This window comes from Hyperolius riggenbachi, chromosome 10 (assembly GCF_040937935.1).
Source record: "Hyperolius riggenbachi isolate aHypRig1 chromosome 10, aHypRig1.pri, whole genome shotgun sequence".
Taxonomy (NCBI): domain Eukaryota; kingdom Metazoa; phylum Chordata; class Amphibia; order Anura; family Hyperoliidae; genus Hyperolius; species Hyperolius riggenbachi.
In genome coordinates, this window is record NC_090655.1 from 258,152,878 (window position 1) to 258,173,529 (window position 20,652).

General features: G+C 44.3%; 2 protein-coding genes across 2 annotated transcripts in view; both read right to left on the reverse strand.

Moving 5' to 3' along the window:
* LOC137537127 (uncharacterized) overlaps positions 1–20,652 on the reverse strand; it is a 627,974-nt gene that overhangs the window by 176,257 nt on the left and 431,065 nt on the right. The gene's annotated exons all lie outside the window — the stretch shown is intronic.
* Positions 1–20,652, reverse strand: part of LOC137535342 (zinc finger protein 665-like) — a 79,848-nt gene that overhangs the window by 55,132 nt on the left and 4,064 nt on the right. The window contains exon 2 of the mRNA XM_068257169.1: positions 5,656–5,907. Coding sequence (XP_068113270.1) covers positions 5,656–5,841 — 186 coding nt within the window. The 5' untranslated portion in view covers positions 5,842–5,907. The remainder of the gene's footprint in view (positions 1–5,655; positions 5,908–20,652) is intronic.

Genomic DNA, 20,652 nt, shown 5'->3' on the forward strand with positions numbered 1-20,652 from the left:
CGTAAACTGGAAATGGGCCTGGCCTATTGCAAATCTTAGGAACTTTCTGAAATTCGGATGGATCGGGATGTGCAGATACGCATCTGCTAGGTCTATTGACATGAGCCAGTCTTGTGGTTGTACCGCTCTCTTTATCGTATGAATTGATTCCATCTTGAACTTCATTTTGCGTATGTGACGATTCAGGTTTCTCAGATCCATAACTGGTCTGAGTTCCCCTGTCTTTTTGGTTACAAAAAATAGTTGGGAGTAAAATCCGGAATACTCTTCCTCTTTTGGTACTGCCGCTATTGCTCTCTTCCTGAGTAGGTCTTCTACATATAACATAAGCGTGTCTCTCTTGCATTCGTCTCTTGGTATCTTTGTCGGGACAAAGATCTTGTCTGGAGGATGTGTTTCGAAATTCCAGGTATGACCGTCCCTTATAGTCTTTATCACCCAGGTATCTTCCACCTGGTTCGCCCACACTCTGTGAAAGGCCTGCAGCCGAGCTCCCACTGGACGAGAGTGGGCGGGCGTATTCTCAGAACGATTTCTGGTTCTGTAAATTGGTCTGTGTAGGCCTCTGCTTCGAGAATCTAGACAAAGTGGATTGTGCGTTCTGCCATGTTCTTCTGTAGCCTTTCCCCCCTCTATTAGATGAGGTCTCGCTTCTCCGAAATCGAAAGGACCTTTTATCAGTGTTATACTGTTGTCTTTTGATTCGTCTTTCCTGTGGAATTAGTCCGCTTTTGCCCCCTGTTACCTTAGATATGGCCTTATCCATAACCTCACCAAATAAATGCTTTCCATCATACGGTATTTTACACCACGTAACTCTCGAGTTATTATCTGCCGACCAGTGTCTTAGCCACATCGCTCTTTTGCAGGTTACTGTCTGCACCATAGCTCTAGCTGCGCATCTTACAACATCTATGCCTGCTTCGCCTATGAAGTCTGACGCCATCCTGAACTCCTCCAAGGATGCAATCAGAGTCTGTTTATCATAGTCTGCATTTATCGCTGTCTCCAAATTATCAGTCCATGCCTGAATTGCCTTCGCGATGGATGTTAAGGCTATACCTGGTTTTGCGGAAGAGCCCATAGTTAAGTATGCCCTCTTAAGATCCATATCCATTTTGCGCTCCAAGGCGTCCTTAAATGAAACTGAATCCTCCAATGGCAATGTGGCGTGTCTAGCCAGTCTAATTATGGATGCATCTACCATAGGGGGTGCTTCTATTTTATTCAATAGTCCCCCTTCCAGCGGATAAAGTTTAGTAAACCTGTTAGTCAACTGCGGTTTTCTTTCTAATTTAGACCACTCCTCTTCAAATAATTCCTCAATCTCCTCCATTAACGGAAACGCCTCGGCCTCCCTTTTTAAATGGGGATAATATCTCGGTTTCTTTTTTGGGGGCTCCTGTGAGTCTTCTCAACCAATAGCGTCTTTAACTGCTCTCACCAGTTGTGACACCATTGCAAAATCAAATCCTATGTCTATGTCAGGAGCTTCTGTCAATTTATCAACATTTACATCCATGCAGGCCTGCGGGTTACAGTCCCCTCTCTTTTCCTTTAACGTATCTTTAACAATCTGTCTAACAATTGTCTCTATATCTGGAAATTCCTCCACATCCTCCACAGGCAAGGAGTATAAACAGTTCTCGCATACAAGTTTATCAGGTAAGGCTCGCTTTCCACAGGCCCAGCAAATATTCTTATGTTGTGGTTCAATATGCTTGGTCTTGCTTGTGGCCTTCCCTCCAGCAGAAGATTTCTGTGTCTTTGTTTTGTCTTTGCTTGCTTTCGAAGTTGAAGGGCTGCAGAGACAAAGCAGAGATAGTCTGCTTAAATGTGCACTCTTTTATAATATTACTCCCCCCTTTTTTTTTTTCCCCAAAAACATCAGCGGGAAGAAAAAAATGCACCATTACCTCTCAGAGCTATGCTGGCCATTATTCTGGGCATCCGGCTCCATTCTCCTCCAGCTAATCAGCTGCAAGAGAACAGTGGGTACAATCACACATTTGTAAAGTAAAAAAAGAAGTGTCTCACCCACAGGCAATTCTTTTATTACACAAACCTTCCACAAACCTCTCCAAGGAAGTGCCAACAGATCTGCGACCACTGAAAAAGAGACCATACAGAAGCCACCAGTGAGCCTGCTGCCTGAGCAAATATTCCATCAATGCATCTATAATCATAGGCACGGCGGCCCAACAAAAGAAGAAAATGACCAGTGTGTTACCTGCTCCAGCAGTTTTCAGACCTCTCTGCTCAGCGCGGCTGTTTGAACTGCAGCGAGGAGAGAAAAGACGCACTTCCTTTTAGCGTCCACCAATCAGCTCCGCCCGCTCCGCTCACTTCCTCCGCGTGGAACGCGGAAGTGGACCAGAGAAGAAAGAGAGTCGGAAGTGAAGTGTGTAGCCGTAACGGTTCCCCCGCTCGGCCGCTGTACCAGCCAGTGCCCCTTACGCATACGGTCCCGCTCCATGTAGAGCATCTACCCCGCCAGGAAGGGTCCCAAACCGGCGCTCTCAATGAGGCATAAGGCAGGGCTTCGGCCAGGAGAGGCAGAACCTGGCCGGATGGCTGCAAGAAGGCAGCCAGGTAAGGTGAAAAATAAAAAGATTCCCAGGAAAACGGGAACAGACCTGTAGCGTGGACAGGAAATGAAAAAGCACTAAGAAGGGGGTGAGTCTTTAATTTATAGTTACACAGACCTGTATGTTGGGGGCGGGGTTTACCCAATCGTATGCTGCCATGATATAGCAGGAAATATATATATATATATATATATATATATATATATATATATATATATATATACACATACACATACATCACTTCCTGGTTAACGGCCATGTTTTTTGTTTGTAAACACTGCCTAAAACTGGCGAGTAAAAGCCAGGATTGCGACGGGGAGCGGCAGAAACGGCAAAGAAGGACCCAGGAGATCGCAGTGACTCGATTGTTATGTTTTTTATTGTACAAATCGGACAGTACAGATTCTCATTAAGGGTCTGGCCAACATTTTACCTGTTTTAACTCTTAAAATGAGCGGTTACATCTCTGTACAGCATATTGGGATCTCCAGAGTAGCAGAGATTTTAGTTTTCTCCCTTTCAGCTGTTAGCTCCCCTAATAACCAACCTGATAGAGTATTTTTATGTTCCTTTTTTATTTTGCTATCCTATTTAGGCTATCCCTTATTTCACTCTCCAGCTCCTTCTTAACCCTACTACCCACAACCCCATTGTGTGTCTTACCTCCTACTTTGAGTCCTGTATAATCCCTGTGCCAAAATCAATTCTGGGCACAACCCAGTCATGCTTGGCGAATAAAACTCAGAAAAAATGACAGCGGAGCTCAGGGAATTTCTATTAATGGATTACCCTATTATGCAGGGGAGTATGCTGTCCTCTAAAGACTTTACATTCCAATAAAAAAAAAAAAAATTATTGGCGAATAAAACTGACAGATTCTGATACAAATTGTTATCCTGTAAGTACAGTTAATCACAGTACTGTAATTGTGAAGGCGCTTTTGCACTAAGTAGCCTCCAGGTGGCAGTACAGGAAGTGGAAGGAGCACAAAATGGGAGTCTGATCAGACAGCTGGATGAGGATCATGTGATCGGGCAAAGTGGTGGACTTGTGCCTACATGAACTCATGAGTGGACTGGAGAAAACCCATAATGGGCAATACCTTATTACTGGCTGCACATCATTGCAGACTGTTGTGGACGTGGAGGTTCAGCATCTAATTTTAAAGCCACCTAGAAATGAAAATAAACTCAAAAGAAAGTGAATTGTATGTGTAGTAGAACTGGTATACAGAACTTTCCTGGAGTCTGACATTCTCAGCTTCATTTTAAAGGGAACCTAAACTGAGAAGGATACGGATTTTTCCTTTTAAAATAATACCAATTGCCTGACTCTCCTGCTGATCCTGTGTCTCTAATGCTTTCAACCACAGCCCCTCAACAAGCATGCAGATCAGGTGCTCTGACTGAAGTCAGACTGGATTGCTGCATGCTTGTTTCAGGTCTGATTCAGCTACTACTGCAGCAAAAGAGATCAGCAGGTCTGCCAGGCAATTAGTATTGTTTAAACGGAATTGTCCATATCCCTCTCAGTTTAGGTTCCCTTTAAGGGGCTATCCTGCCTCTGAATAATTCAACTCCCAACAAAATAACTCACTTTTCAGCACTCTCTTATTATCAGGAGTGTTTGTTCACAGAGATAGAAGTGTTTTGACTTGTATTAATTGTTTAGCAGAGCTGTGGCTGCATGTGACTGCAGATCCTGCCTCATTTGCGTAGATAAAACACCTGGTTTATTAACCACTACACTAGAACAAACAAAGAATGAATACAGGCAAGTTCTAACCAGGCTTAGTACTGTATGTACCCATGTTTATCTCATCAAGTCTGGTCAGTTCAATGATTTGAACACTTTAGCAATCCAACACACAGAATAGCATGAAAGAGTCCTCGGGATTCTGTGCACTTTGCAAGAAATAAAATAAATTTCCCTTACTCAGTACATAATACGGGCTTCTAAAAACATTTCCCTACAATAAGTACACAAATATGGCTTCTCACCAGTAAGATCTCATATGTGTATCATCTTTTCAATCAAAACTTTTCCTGTACTCTGTACTCCAATAGGGCTTTTTACCAGTGAACTCTCTCATGTCTGACAAGAATGGATTTATATGCAAAACTTTTCCCACACTCAGCACACGAATAGGGCTTCTCACCAGTGTGCAATCTCACATGTCTGTCAACTTCTCCTTTCTGTCCAAAGCATTTCCCACACTCAGGACATGAAAAGGGCTTCTCACCAGTGTGACATCTCACATGCCTGTCCAGGTCTGCTTTAGAATTAAAACATTTCCCACACTCAGTACACGAAAATGGCTTCTTAGCAGAGTGAAATCTCTCATGAGAAGCAAGTTTTGATTTCTGTATAAAACATTTCCCACACTCAGCACATGAATAGGGCTTCTCACCAGTGTGAGATTTCACATGGCTGGCAAGGTATCCTTTCCATCCATAGCATTTCCCACAATGAGGACATGAAAAGGGCTTTTCACCTGTGTGAGATCTCATATGGCTGTCAAGGTATGTTTGCTGTTTAAAACATTTCCCACACTCAGCACATGAATAAGGCTTCTCACCAGTGTGAGATATCTGATGTGTGGCAAGGTTTGACTTCGTAGCAAAACATTTCCCACACTCAGCACATGAATAAGGCTTCTCACCAGTGTGAGATATCTGATGTGTGGCAAGGTTTGACTTCTTAGCAAAACATTTCCCACACTCAGCACATGAATAGGGCTTCTCACCAGTGTGACACCTCTTATGATTGACAAGGTGTGATTTCTGTACAAAACATTTGCCACACTCAGCACATGAATAGGGCTTCTCCCCAGTGTGCAATCTCATATGTATGGCAACGCATTCTTTCCGTCCAAAGCATTTCCCACACTCAGGACATGAAAAGGGCTTCTCACCAGTGTGAGATCTTGCATGTCTGGCAAGGTCTTCTTTACATTTAAAACATTTCCCACACTCAATACATGAATAGGGCTTTTTTACAGTGTAAAATCTCTCATGTGAAGCAAGTTCTGATTTTCCACACTCAGCACATGCATCTGGCTTCTTACCACTGGGAGATCTCTTGTGACTTGATTTCTGAACAAAACGTTTCCCACATGTGGAACAGGAATAAAACCCTCCAGCAGTGGGAGAGCTGTGCTGGGTATGAGGCCCCTCAGAGTTAGACAGGTGAGGGGGAATATTTGGGGTAACCAGGATATCTTCAGGAGACTCTTGACCAATGACATCATCATCCATTGTACAGTCTGTGGATACAGCGAGACGAGTCTCTGAGAGGTTCCTGATGCCGGGACTCCGCGCTGCAAATAGAGAAACATCATCACTTCCTGTTAGAGAATTCTGAGGGGAGGAACAATTATCATTAGGGATGGTCAGTGAACAACTGAGAAAGTTGCTGCTAAGTTTATGCAGATTGGAAATAAACCAGATGGACTTTGCATATAATAAGCATACAATTTGCACCATCTCAGAGTTATTATTAGCATGTCACTGACCATCGCTAGTTATCAGCCTGACAGAGAACTGCAGAAGGTTGTGCTCATTACAGGCGGCCAATCACATGACCATAACTGTGGCTTGTATGTAAATTTAGTTTTTTAAATTTGTTTAGTTAACTAACAAAGAAAACTACAACAGGAATGGACAGAGGCAACATACCTACTGTCTGGAATGTACAATTACAATACATATTAGGCATAGTCATCTTGTAACCTATTAGATACGGAAGTGATACTGCCAAAGTGCAAATACAGACAATGGCTATGAGATATTTCCATTGCTAATACCTATTGTATGAATGCTATATAATAATAACAAAAATAAACCTAAGCAAACGGCTCAGGTAGACCAATTACAACATTATAAACTGGGGCTGGGTAGTGTCATGCAAACCAAGCATAAAAGAGACCATGGAGACCATGTGGGCTAACCAGTGATATCAGATTAAATTCAGATTGTGCTCTGGGAGTCCAGCCATTTTTGCCACATTCTATTGAATTTTAGAGGGCATTTTTGGTTAGAGTACAGTACTTTTATAAATTGGATAACTTCCATAATTAAAGTTTGCCACAGGGATATCAGGGGACGATCTGGGGAAGACCATTTCAATATTATTGCTTTCCTGGCCAAAATTCACAGATTCACAAATAAATATATGATGGTAATGTTGACCACCAACTTTGTACATCAAACCAAAAAGACACAGTTTGGGATCTAAATCAAGTGTGCTGTCCCCAACAGTTGACAATAGTGACACAACTTGACGCCAGAAGTCCATAATCACAGGACACTGCCACATAAGATGGAAAAATCTGCTTCAGCAGCACCACATTTTGGACACAACTCATCTTGACGAAGCTGTTTGGCGAACATTGCAACAGGGGACCAATAAGCATGGTGTATAATATACAGCTGTATAAGCCGATTGTGAGCAGCTGTGGAGGATAGTTTAAAGAGAATCTGTACTCTAAAATTCTTGCAATAAAAAGCATACCATTCTATTCATTATGTTCTCCTGGGCCCCTCTGTGCATTTTCTGCCACTAACACTGGTCCACATGACAGCCCGGGGGCCCCAGGTCTCTCTCACTCGCTGGGGCCCCCAAACCACCATGCGACACCTAGAGGGAAGTGTGGGCAAGCCCTGGCCCTGGCATTTTCTGCCACTCCCTGGTGCAATCCTGGCTTGTAATTGCCATTTTTATGCAGTGTTTACAAACAAAATACATAGCAAGTGATAGGCCGAGAGGAGCTCAGTGTGTGAGTCATACAGAGTGTGCAGGGGGCCGGGAGAGGGTGTGTATAGCTTCTATCCAATCACAAGCAGCACAGCACATTCCAGCCTGACTGCCTGAGCCCGACAGACCTGACAGAGGATAGAAGATTAGATTATATAACAGAGATAATACAGTCACTGTGCAAGTAGGAAAGGCTGCAGTAAGCCAGAGCACATTAGAACAGGCATATGAACTTATAGGATAGAAGAAATAAGGCTCCAAATTTTGTTACAGAGTCTCTAACAGAAAGATAGAAATCTTCCCATTCGTCTTGTTGAATAGAAATACAGTTTCCCTCCCATTTGGCCACCCCTGACACAGTTTGATGTTCAGTTTTCCCATTCAATAAATGTGTATACAAATATGAAATCAACCCCTGGACACCCTGTGTTCTAAGTACTCCAATCAGCAGGGCCACATTCCAAATTGGGCTCTGAGGGCATGTCTAAGTTGGAAGGCTCAAAGCTCTGCGGAGCTAGGTACTTGAAAATTGTACATAAATTCAGATATAGCCGCTAGTATCTATGACCTGGTAACACTGTGTAGTTCACATGTCAAATCCTGTATTGTCATTAAATGAGGGAGGGCCAGGTTAGACCAGAGAGGAGTCTCAGGGGAGATTATCAGAATACCCGTATATCCTTCTGCTGCTCCGCCACACCTGGAGGGCCAGCCTATGCAGAGGGTCAAGAGGATAGTTACAAGAACCCCTTAGCACCAGCCTCTAACAGTATAAAAAGTGTGTGACCTGATGATCCCTTCAACCCCTCATCTTGACCAACCTAAGCGTAGAGTGTCTTAGATATTCTATGACTGTCGAGACACCTAGATACCTTTTCAGTAATTGTCTGGGCCTCTTTACAACTGTTCTAGGCTCCTTGCCCCTCCTACCTTTTAGAGACTACATTTTCTCTACTATATATGCTAGGATTCTGAGCATTGTGACTCCTCTCACCTGTACTTCCTAATCTGATTCCCTTTCTCTCTTTTTCTACACTCTTCTCTGATAATGAAACCTACCAATACAGACCTCACCTTTGGTCTTTAAAATATTTTCATCCCTTTTCATTCAGTTCAATTGACGTTTTATCAAGGTCAAAACTTGTTACTATTTCTCTTATTACTCACTAATGGGATACAGGGTCTGGTCTTAATAGACTTTTGGCTCTATCTGAATGGACCTATAACTTTTATCCACCTAGGAAGATTGTCCAAGTCTAAACCCTTAGACTTAAGATCTTGTCATCAAACTACTCTCCTTCCTACTTCTAGATCAAAAACTGTTCGACCCATGTAACATAAGATCCCTAACTACCGTTATATATTTCATGTTACTGTTTGTAACTGGATTTCTTTTTTTGATATTGAATAAAAATAGTGTTACAAAGAAAAAAGTGTGTGCCCTGAGGCATATTGTGCATGGAATAATTCTGAGGGGATTGGTGTTTGATCAGGCATCCATGATTGTAAGAATCTTAATTGCCCAGCTAAGTAGTAAAGGTAAAAGTCAGGAAGAGCCAACCCCCATCAGTAATAGGCCTCATACGGGTTTAAAGTTTCAAACGAGCTCTTTTGTTTCCCCATATAAATAAAGAAATTATACTATTCAGTTGGGAGAAAAAGGTTTTCTTAATCGGGACAGCAGAGTGTTGAAGAATATATAAAATTCTGGGCAGAGAAATCATTTTAAGGAGGTTGACTCTTCCAATAACTGCCAACGGCAATTTCCCCCATGCCTTGCATTTGTTTGTTAACTCTAGTAGTAGTGAGGATATATTAGCAGAATAAAATTCTTTGGATGATTTGGTTATAATAATACCCAAATATTTAAATGGTTGAACTATTCGTAATGGGAACTCCCCCTGAGATAAGCTGATTGAGTCTTTATGCAATGGAAGCACACAGGACTTATCTCAATTAGTACACAGTCCAGAATGCAGGCTGTACACATCTATTATACACATACACAAATGGGATATCTACCAATAAACTTTAAGTCTCACCCACTACAATCATATAGTAAATAGTAAATATGTGGGGAGCCAAAAAGGTTAAGAAGTAAAAAAATATTATTTATTAATTCACATTATTATGGCAGCATATGGTAGAATATGGCAGAATATAACGCTTACTGATGCTACCCGACATGCGCTCGCTCCTGGATACGCTTCCACCTTACTAACGGCCTCCGCTTGCTCCCCCGGTACACCATAACCTACAGACCATGTTGGGGAATAACCTAACATAGGACCAAAGACCTGGCACGCAGGGAAACCGGCAAACCAGTTGTCATGCCGGCGGTACCCGCCAGATCAGTGTTCTCCCCAGGCTCTTTTAGCCGGATGCTCCACCTGGCTAGTTTTGGTGACCACCCGGCTGTCATTGACTCACCTCCTTCTCTGCTGTAAGTAGAATTGCTCACAGAAGCACTGGCCCTGCATTCTCATCTTGTCCCACCCAGCTACTATTTCATGCCAGCCGGCTGGAAAAAAAATTCTGGGGAGAACACTGCAGATGACGCTTAGACGCTATCCTATCCTGAAGGACACGTGAGTCTCGGCAGAGAGCCGGTTTGGTTATATAGACTGTTTGAATTAACCCGGGGTGCGCGTAGAGTGGCGTTTCAGAGGCTGAAAAGGGTTATGCATACCTATGAGGAATCTATATGGAGAAAGTGGAGACATCTCAAGCAGCAACCCTGATGTTATACCGGGACATTAAAACAAAGAGGGCCCTGAAGATTATGTGGTAATAGGATTTAACGGAGTGCACTCCAATCCTTCATATAGGTGCCTGTCCTAGACAAAGGGGACTCAGTCCAATCGTTGGTTTTAAATGGGTTTGGGTGGGCTGTTTTCTGTGCTGCCATAATAATGTGAATAATAAATAATATTTTTTTACTTCTTAACCTTTTAGCCTCCCCACATATTTACTATTAACAAATCTATTACAGTCATTGCCTCTCTAAGGGAAGAAAAGGTGTCTTCTAAATATAAAATGATGTCATCTGCATACAGATCGATGATATCAGTGTATGGACCTAGTGACAAACCCTGCAACAAACAGGAGGCTCGGATCTTAATAGCTATTGCCTCAATGGCCAGGGCAAACAGGAATGGGGACAGCGGGCACCCCTGGCAGGTGCCACGATGCAACCTAAATATTCTGAAACCTGACCATTGATTCCTATCCTGGCTGTAGGTGCGTTATATAGAGTCTTTACCCAGCTAATAAAATTTTAGGCCGAATCTGAACCACTCCATACAGACAGAAAGGAAGTCCCACTCTATAGAGTCAAAAGCTTTCACTGTATCCAAGGATACCAGGGCTCTATCTCCTGTGACATTGTGATGAATTTGGGAATAGACAAGTGCTCACCTTATATTTATGGATGTACTTTTGCCTGGCATGAAGCCAGTTTGGTCTGGATGGATGATATCTAAAATATATTTATGAGCTGGTTGGCACAGCTGTCCCCGGTTGGTCGTGGTGATTGGGATGCTTGGAGCAGTTTGGAGTGGTGTGGAGCTTTGGATTGTCCCACGGACTGTGGCAGTTTGTGGGGGGTGTGGATGGTTTTGGGCTGGACGCTTTTTGCTCGGATGTGGGTGGGGCTGTTTGTTTATTTATTTATTTTTCCTTCTCTGTGGTGCCTCGTCTTGTTGTCTCTTTGTGGGCGCCTGTGTCTGTTCTCATCGGGAAGTTGCTTGCTGGTTGGACGGAGGCGACTTTGGGTCGAGGTTGCCGGGGAGGGGGTGATTGGGGACAGCGCTGTATGGGTGAGTGGATATGTAGTGCACTATTTATTCCAATATATGGCATAATCTCTGTATCGCTTCATGTTGGCTGTTAAAAAAATAAAAAAAAATTATATATACAGTGGCTTGCAAAAGTATTCGGCCCCCTTGAAGTTTTCCACATTTTGTCACATTACTGCCTCAAACATGAATCAATTTTATTGGAATTTCACGTGACAGACCAATACAAAGTGGTGTACACGTGAGAAGTGGAACGAAAATCATACATGATTCCAAACATTTTTTACAAATCAATAACTGCAAAGTGGGGTGTGCATAATTATTCAGCCCCCTTTGGTCTGAGTGCAGTCAGTTGCCCATAGACATTGCCTGATGAGTGCTAATGACTAAACAGAGTGCACCTGTGTGTAATCTAATGTCAGTACAAATACAGCTGCTCTGTGACGGCCTCAGAAGTTGTCTAAGAGAATATTGGGAGCAACAACACCATGAAGTCCAAAGAACACGCCAGACAGGTCAGGAATCAAGTTTAAAGCAGGCTTAGGCTACAAAAAGATTTCCAAAGCCTTGAACATCCCAAGGAGCACTGTTCAAGCGATCATTCAGAAATGGAAGGAGTATGGCACAACTGTAAACCTACCAAGACAAAGCCATCCACCTAAACTCACAGGCCGAACAAGGAGAGTGCTGATCAGAAGTGCAGTCAAGAAGCCCATGGTGACTCTGCATGAGCTGCAGAGATCTACAGCTCAGGTGGGAGACTCTGTCCATAGGACAACTATTAGTCGTGCACTTCACAAAGTTGGCCTTTATGGAAGAGTGGCAAGACGACAGTCATTGTTAACAGAAAAGCATAAGAAGTCCCGTTTGCAGTTTGCCACAAGCCATGTGGGGGACACAGCAAACATGTGGAAGAAGGTGCTCTGGTAAGATGAGACCAAAATGGAACTTTTTGGCCAAAATGCAAAACGCTATGTGTGGTGGAAAACTAACACTGCACATCACTCTGGTCACACCATCCCCACTGTCAAATATGGTGGTGGCAGCATCATGCTCGGGGGGTGCATCTCTTCAGCAGGGACAGGGAAGCTGGTCAGAGTTGATGGGAAGATGGATGGAGCCGAATACAGGGCAATCTTGGAAGAAAACCTCTTGGAGTGTGCAAAACACTTGAGACTGGGGCAGAGGTTCACTTTCCAGCAGGACAACAACCCTAAACATAAAGCCAGGGCAACAAGGGAATGGTTTAAAACAAAACATATCCATATGTTAGAATGGTCCAGTCAAAGTCCAGATCTAAATCCAATGGAGAATCTGTGGCAAAATCTGAAAACTGCTGTTCACAAATGCTGTCTATCTAATCTGACTGAGCTGGAGCTGTTTTGCAAAGAAGAATGGGCAAGGATTTAAGTCTCTAGATGTGCAAAGCTGGTAGAGACATACCCTAAAAGACTGGCAGCTGTAATTGCAGCAAAAGGTGATTCTACAAAGTATTGACTCAGGGGGCTGAATAATTACGCACACCCCACTTTGCAGTTATTGATTTGTAAAAAATGTTTGGAATAATGTATGATTTGCATTCCACTTCTCACGTGTACACCACTTTGTATTGGTCTGTCACGTGAAATTCCAATAAAATTGATTCATGTTTGTGGCAGTAATGTGACAAAATCTGGAAAACTTCAAGGGGCCGAATACTTTTGCAAGCCACTGTATATATATAAATTTATATATATATAAAAATATATATATATATATAGATAGATAGATAGATAGAGAGAGAGAGAGAGAGAGAGAGAGAGAGAGAGAGAGAGAGAGAGAGAGAGAGAGAGACTGAGAGACTGTTAGATTTCAGCTGCGGGGATGTGGCGGTTTAGGTAGGGCTATCATATTACACAGGATTTTATAATAAAAAGATGATTTTTAAGAGACTTCAGTGTCTCATTAAGAAGTTCTGGAGCTACGTAGTCTCTACACTCACCTAAAGGATTATTAGGAACACCATACTAATACGGTGTTTGACCCCCTTTCGCCTTTAGAACTGCCTTAATTCTACGTGGCATTGATTCAACAAGGTGCTGAAAGAATTCTGTAGAAATGTTGGCCCATATTGATAGGATAGCATCTTGCAGTTGATGGAGATTTGTGGGATGCACATCCAGGGCACGAAGCTCCCGTTCCATCACATCCCAAAGATGCTCTATTTGGTTGAGATCTGGTGACTGTGGGGGCCATTTTAGTACAGTGAACTCACCGTCATGTTCAAGAAACCAATTTGAAATGATTCGAGCTTTGTGACATGGTGCATTATCCTGCTGGAAGTAGCCTTCAGAGGATGGGTACATGGTGGTCATGAAGGGATGGACATGGTCAGAAGCAATGCTCAGGTAGCCCGTGGCATTTAAAGGATGCCTAATTGGCACTAAGGGACCTAAAGTGTGCCAAGAAAACATCCCCCACACCATTATTTATTTAATTTATTTATTTAATTATTCATTGTATTTATAAAGCGCCAACATATTACGCAGCGCTGACAATTAGTTTAGGTTACAGACAATATTTAGGGGTTACATACTGCTATAAGACAACGCAGGAATACAAGAAAAACCAGATCACGCAGCACAGTATGAGTACAAGGTAATGCTTAGTCAGTCACTGGATGGGAGAATGGAGGAGATTAGGCAAGTGGAGTTCACTCAAATGCATAGCCTGGGTGCACACTAATGGAGGTGCATGATCAGGTAGGACACAAAAGGAGGAGAACCCTGCCCGAAAGCTTAGAATCTAGAGGGAGGGTGAGGGACACGAATGGTAGGGGACCAGAGTTCAGCTGCGGGTTTAGAGCACTAGTGAGAGGTGGTAGGCCAGAGTGAAAAGGTGAGATTTGAGGGCCTTCTTGAAGATGTTGAAGGGGGAGGGGCTGCCCTAATGGGTGGAGGTAGGGAGTTCCATAGGGTTGGAGCAGCTCTTGAGAAGTCCTGGAGGCGTGCATGGGACTGGGTGATGCGGGGGCGGTCAGGCGAAGTTCATTGGAAGAGCGGAGTGAGTGGCTAGGTGTGTACCTCTGAGTAAGATCGGAAATGTAGGTTGGACAGGTTTTGTGGACAGATTTGTAGGTCAGACACAGTATCTTGAATCTGATTCTGGACTGGACTGGATAGGAAGCCAGTGGAGGGATTCCAGGAGGGGAGCCGCGGTGGTGGACCGAGGGGAGGAGTGGATAATTCTGGCTGCCGCATTCATGATGCATCCATTACACCACCAACAGTGTGCACAGTGGTAACAAGGCATGATGGATCCATGTTCTTATTCTGACTCTATCGAGACTCATCAGACCAGGCGGGACCACACCCCTAAATGCATTGAAGCAACTGCTATGTGATTGGTTGATTAGATAATTGCATTAATGGGAAATTGAACAGGTGTTCCTAATAATCCTTTAGGTGAGTGTATATTGCTTATAGAAGTCTGCTGGGATTTCATCAGGGCCTGGGGCTTCATTTGCCTGTAAAGGAGGAGATGGCTATCTCAACTTCATCTTGGCTAAAGGGGGCTTCTGGCTTCTAGATTATTGACTTGTTCCTCTGTTAAGCAGGGAAATATACAACCTGCAAGACATTCTCTAATGTCATCAGGGGATTTAGTAGCTGGAGAGGAGTAGAGTTGTTTCTAAAAATCGTTAAAAGTCATCAGAACGTCTGGAGTGGCTCGGATTACAGCCCCATTTTAATTTCCTATAGACGTGATAACTGAAGCACCTCTATGGCCATGTGCCATCTGAGCTAAGAGGCTCAGATGGTAAAGTTCCCATCTTCGAAAAAAGGATTGCCTATAAAAGAATAGCTTTTGCTTTGATTTATGATTTTAAAAAAATATTTAATTCCCGCTGTGCCAATAACGAAGCCCTCCTGGAACTGTCTGATGGTTCTCGGATGTATCCACACGCCAATTCGGAGCAAGCATGCATAAGTCTATCCTCTTTTTCCAGAGTTTCACGTTTAATGTATGAAACTGTGGAATGAAGTGCGCCACGCAAGTAACATTTAAAAGCGTCTCACGCTATCGGTACGGGTGCCGTGTTCACATTATTGGTGAAGAACTCCACCGTGCGATCCGGCAATGGGAACTGAGAAAACCTGAAGGAGTTAAATCTCCAAACTGGCCGGTCTCTTCACATATCCTCATTGACACCAATAATGAAGAGTGGTCTGAGATTCCCCAATTTAAATATTCAGCCGATTCGATATGCTGCATAGCTGTTAATTTTCCTAGAGTATGATCAAACCTAGACAGCGATTTTTGAGCCGGTGTGTAACAGGAATATTCATGGCTGTCTGGGTGGAGCATCCGTCAACCATCCGACCAGCCCAGTGACAATACCCAGTCGGTCTACACTGATCCCTTTCCACCTCACCTGCTATTTCCACATGGAAACCTGTCTATATTATCATCCACACTTAAATTTAAATCGCCCACACACATTACAGACGTGGCGCCATCATTGAGCAAAAGGGGAATAATAGGGCGAAGTATATCCAATGAAGCATGTGGAGGCAGATAGATTGCCCGTAATTTAAGTGGAAAAGAATCCACTAGACTATGGATATAGACATAGCGACTCCTGGATTTATTTTAACCCTTTCAGGACTGGCTGCCTAACCCCCGTTAAGGACCAGGCGATTTTGCATGGGGGGGCACGTTAGCGGGGGTCAGGCAGCCAGATCCCCACTGTGGCTAGCTGGACATGGTGTCCCTCTGGTAGTCAGGTGTCCCCCCTGTAGTCAGCAGCCTTTACTCACCTCCCCCGCTCCAGCGATGAGCAGCTGTGGACCCCTCCGCTCTAGCTGGCATCCCCATTCGTACAGCCGCTCAGTTCCGGGTCGCGGCTTGATGACGTCATCAAGCTGGGACCAGATACTTACGTCAGAGCGAGCAGGCATGCCGGCCAGAGAAGAAAGGAGCAACGATCACTGGGGGAACATCAGGAAGGTGAGTGGATCCTCTTCTTCCCTACCCCCTACCGCCGCAGCTCTAACAGTGATCACTAAGATCCACCAGCGATCATAGTGATCACGTGATCAGGAGCCAATAGCTTCATTGGTGTACCCAGCCCTCGTACATTCCATGACATTAGCCTAAGTTCCCTACCCATTATGAATCAAACATCGTAAGGCACATGGACTACCAGCAGCACGTATTAATAATAGAATAAAAAGGCCCATACAACTACATAACACAGGTTCCTCCCCTCACCTAACCTTCCCCCCAAACCCGGTAAATAATAACACTGAACTGTCAATGCACCAGGCAAGCCAAGATCGGAAAGAAGAAAGTCAACAGTCTGAGGAGCAGAATGTTGTATAAAAAGAAATGGAATGTCAGTTGCACCAAAGTAAAAAAAAACAGTTGTGTAGTAACATGCATAAAACCACAAATAAGAGCAGAGTGTGGATTACTCCACCATCGGGGGTATGCAGCATAACTCTCTTTGCCGCTGTGTATAGTATATACTGTTGTGACACTAACGAAATAAATGATCAATAGAAATTAAATTGCAGCAAGTATATAGCAAGGCACTAATAAAAAGGAACATCAATAAAGTAGGCATACACTGTGAGATATTCTATATAAGCAGATATAAATTGTCCATCTGAATAGGATCAACAGTAGAGTTGGTGAGGATTGCAGGAAATAATACATAGGCAGATTTTAATCAGCCATCTATACAGGTAAAATAAAAACATGGCAGTTAGCTAAAAGAAAAAAGAGAAGGAAGAGGCTGAATATAACAGTGGGTCATATCCAGGATGGCAGACAGCACAGTGAGTGGATATACTTGCCACTAACAAGGAAAAAAAGCTGGCACATCCAAAGTTAATCTTTATTGGTTCCATGTAAAAAATATGGCCAACGTTTCAGATTCACGTAGAGACCCCTTTATCAAGGCAGTGTTTGCTAGGAGGCAAAGATCTGTCTGCTGCTGTGCAAAAGTTCCTGCAAAAGAAGTGGGACTCTGGCTCTTCAAACACTCGCTGACAGCAATGTGTATTGTCTGGGATCAGCTGCTGATGATTGTTTCAGGTGAGCGTTTCTTGTACAGACATGCTGCATGACTCCCATTGAGCGGCTTGTTCTGCCCTAGAGCCTGCTACACACATCCAATTCTGATTGGACAATTTTACCATTTCAATGAATGAGAGCTGACTTACACAATGTATTCTTAATTTTCAAAATCGTTTAACCCTTTGTGAGACACTCACCTCCGGGATCCAGCGAGGCGTCCGTCTCCACCAGCAGACTTCCACATCCTGGGTCTTCCGGGTCACTGCAGCTCTCGCGTGCGCACCGCGTCCCCGGTCTCCAGGTCAACGGGGGTGGGCGCACATTCCCTGCCTCTGCTAAGGGACGGACGCGGCTGGCAATGCGTCTGTCCAGCATTGCTAGGAAACGGGCGCATGTAACAGTGCGCCCGTCCTATGCACTTAGACGCCGACATGTCTGTGTCAGCTGACAGCTCTAGATCAGCTCACACTTAGGTAGGGCTTTCTGATTGGTGATGGTGTGAGTGGCCGGCTACTGATTGGTGTGTGGATGCTATTTAAATCTGAGCATGTCAGACTGTCTTTGCCCGTGATAGCGTTAGCTAGTCTAGCTGCTGGGTGCGTGTATCCTGGTTGGAAAACTATTCTCTATTGGATTACTCGGATTTTGACCTCTGCCTGATTTTGGACCTTCCTTGCTCGCCGCCTGAACTGACCCCAGAAACTCCTGACTACTCTCTTGCCTGCTCCTTCTGTACTGCGAATCTCAGATGCCTGTGTATGACCCCGGACTGTTATTGGAATCTGCTTTTGTTTCTCGTGTTTGGTGTTGGTGATCTAACTATACCCACCCTGCATTCAGCCTCAACATCTTGCGCCCTAAAGGCCTGGGTGTAACCGAAGTCAGGTAGGTGTTGTCTCTCAAGCGGGGACGCGCCACACAAGGCGAAGTCGGCGGAGGTAGATTGGGACATTGAGGCTGATTCATAGGTGGATAGGTCGCCAGACCTTACACCCTTATGCTACGTGGAGGTGGTCAAATTGGCCAATGATGTCATGGAGAACCAGAACCACTAGAATTTTGCAGAGGGATATATGATTTGTATAGTCACCAAAGATGCATTGTGGGGTGACATCCTGCTCACATAAAACTGAACACTTGGGAATATCCTCTGTATTATGGAGGGGAAATTGAGCTTTCCATCATTGTTTCTGCAGAGAAGCATTTTGGTGCTGTTTAGCCAGTAACAAGAATATTAGTTATTATTATTATTTATATCTCCATAACTTATATAAGTAATACCTCTGCTTCCCCAATCCTGTAACCCTCCCCCCCCCCTCCCGAAGCCTATAACGGCCCCTACTGAAAGCCTGACACAGGGTGTGTGTGTGTGTGTGTGGGGGGGGGGGGGGTCTTTAATTAGAGCAGAGTATCCATTGAGAGGGGACCAGTGATCACCTCATAAACAAAAAAGGGGGGGGGGGGGGCTGCGCATGCATGCAACAGACATGCTGCACCTGAATGATTAACCGCTCAGGCATCCACCACCTCTAACAGGTTAAGTGCACACCTTGCATACAAAAAGATGCTGCATTTAAACTATGGAGGATGCTAGCTTCCACAAACATTTTACATGCAAAGTATTGGGTACTGGACCCTTCCACCACGCTGAGGCCATCCCTTCAGAAAGGGACCCTAACCTCTAGTTATAATGACCTGAACACATATATATGATCCTGGAAGCAGCTAGGCATAAATGTGTAACTTACATTTTTGTAGACAGCAGGGAGAGAAGCCAATGCATCCTATGACTAACAGCTCATATATACAGCACCTCTATTAGGCTATATGCAATTTAACAGGAAGGCTAGCTGCTCCCAGTCTGTATTCAAGCTTGCATGTCATTTTCCGGTTCCATTAGAAATTAGGGTCATTAATGTATATGAGCTGTACCTGTTTGAATGCAATGTATGCATTTAGCCCATTAGAGGTGTTGCATATATGAACTATTAGCCACTCAGATGTTACAGGATGTGCTGGCTTCTCTCCTTGCAGTGATCACCTCACACTCATTTATAAAGTGTGACAATAAGTCTGAGACACGTGTGCTTGTAATATTTCTCCAGACTGGAACTGGACCAACCAAAATCAGCTACAGCTGCACCCACTGGCTAATTTCACGCTGTATACTAGCTGGAACTAGATTTTCATCACCATGAGGAGAATAGAAATACATTGGGCGACTCTAGTGATTTGTGCAGCAATCTGTACACACTGCTGGTTATTGCAGCTATGAGGGTGTCACTCCCTCCTGGTCAGAGTCTCTGTTGGGCGGCTCTAGTGATTTGTTCAGCAATCTGTACACACTGCTAGTTATTGCAGCTATGAGGGTGTCACTCCCTCCTGGTCAGAGTCTCTGTTGGGCAGCTATAGTGATTTGTGCAGCGATCTGTACACACTGCTGGTGATTGCAGCTATGAGAGTGTCACTCCCTCCTGGTCAGACTCTCTGTTGGGCAGCTTTAGTGATTTGCGCAGCAATCTGTACACACTGCTGGTTATTGCAGCTACGAGGGTGTCACTCCCTCCTGGTCAGAGTCTCTGTTGGGCAGCTCTAGTGATTTGTGCAGCAATCTGTACACACTGCTGGTTATTCCAGCTATGAGGGTGTCACTCCCCCTGGTCAGAGTCTCTGTTGGGCAGCTCTAGTGATTTGTGCAGCAATCTGTACACACTGCTGGTTATTGCAGCTATGAGGGTGTCACTCTCTCCTGGTCAGAGTCTCTGTTGGGTAGCTCTAGTGATTTGTGCAGCAATCTGTACACACTGCTGGGTATTGCAGCTATGAGGGTGTCACTCCCTCCTGGTCAGAGTCTCTGTTGGGCAGCTCTAGTGATTTGTGCAGTGATCTGTACCCACTGCTGGTTATTGCAGCTATGAGGGTGTCACTCTCTCCTGGTCAGAGTCTCTGTTGGGTAGCTCTAGTGATTTGTGCAGCGATCTGTACACACTGCTGGTTATTGCAGCTATGAGGGTCTCACTCCCTCCTGGTCAGAGTCTCTGTTGGGCAGCTCTAGTGATTTGTGCAGTGATCTGTACACACTGCTGGTTATTGCAGCTATGAGGGTGTCACTCCTCCTGGTCAGAGTCTCTGTTGGGCAGCTCTAGTGATTTGCGCAGCAATCTGTACACACTGCTGGTTATTGCAGCTATGAGGGTGTCACTCCCTCCTGGTCAGAGTCTCTGTTGGGCAGCTTTAGTGATTTGTGCAGCGATCTGTACACACTGCTGGTTATTGCAGCTATGAGGGTGTCACTCCTCCTGGTCAGGGTTTCTGTTGGGCAGCTCTAGTGATTTGTGCAGTGATCTGTACACACTGCTGGTTATTGCAGCTCTGAGGGTGTCACTCCCTCCTGGTCAGAGTCTCTGTTGGGCAGCTCTAGTGATCTGTGCAGCGATCTGTACACACTG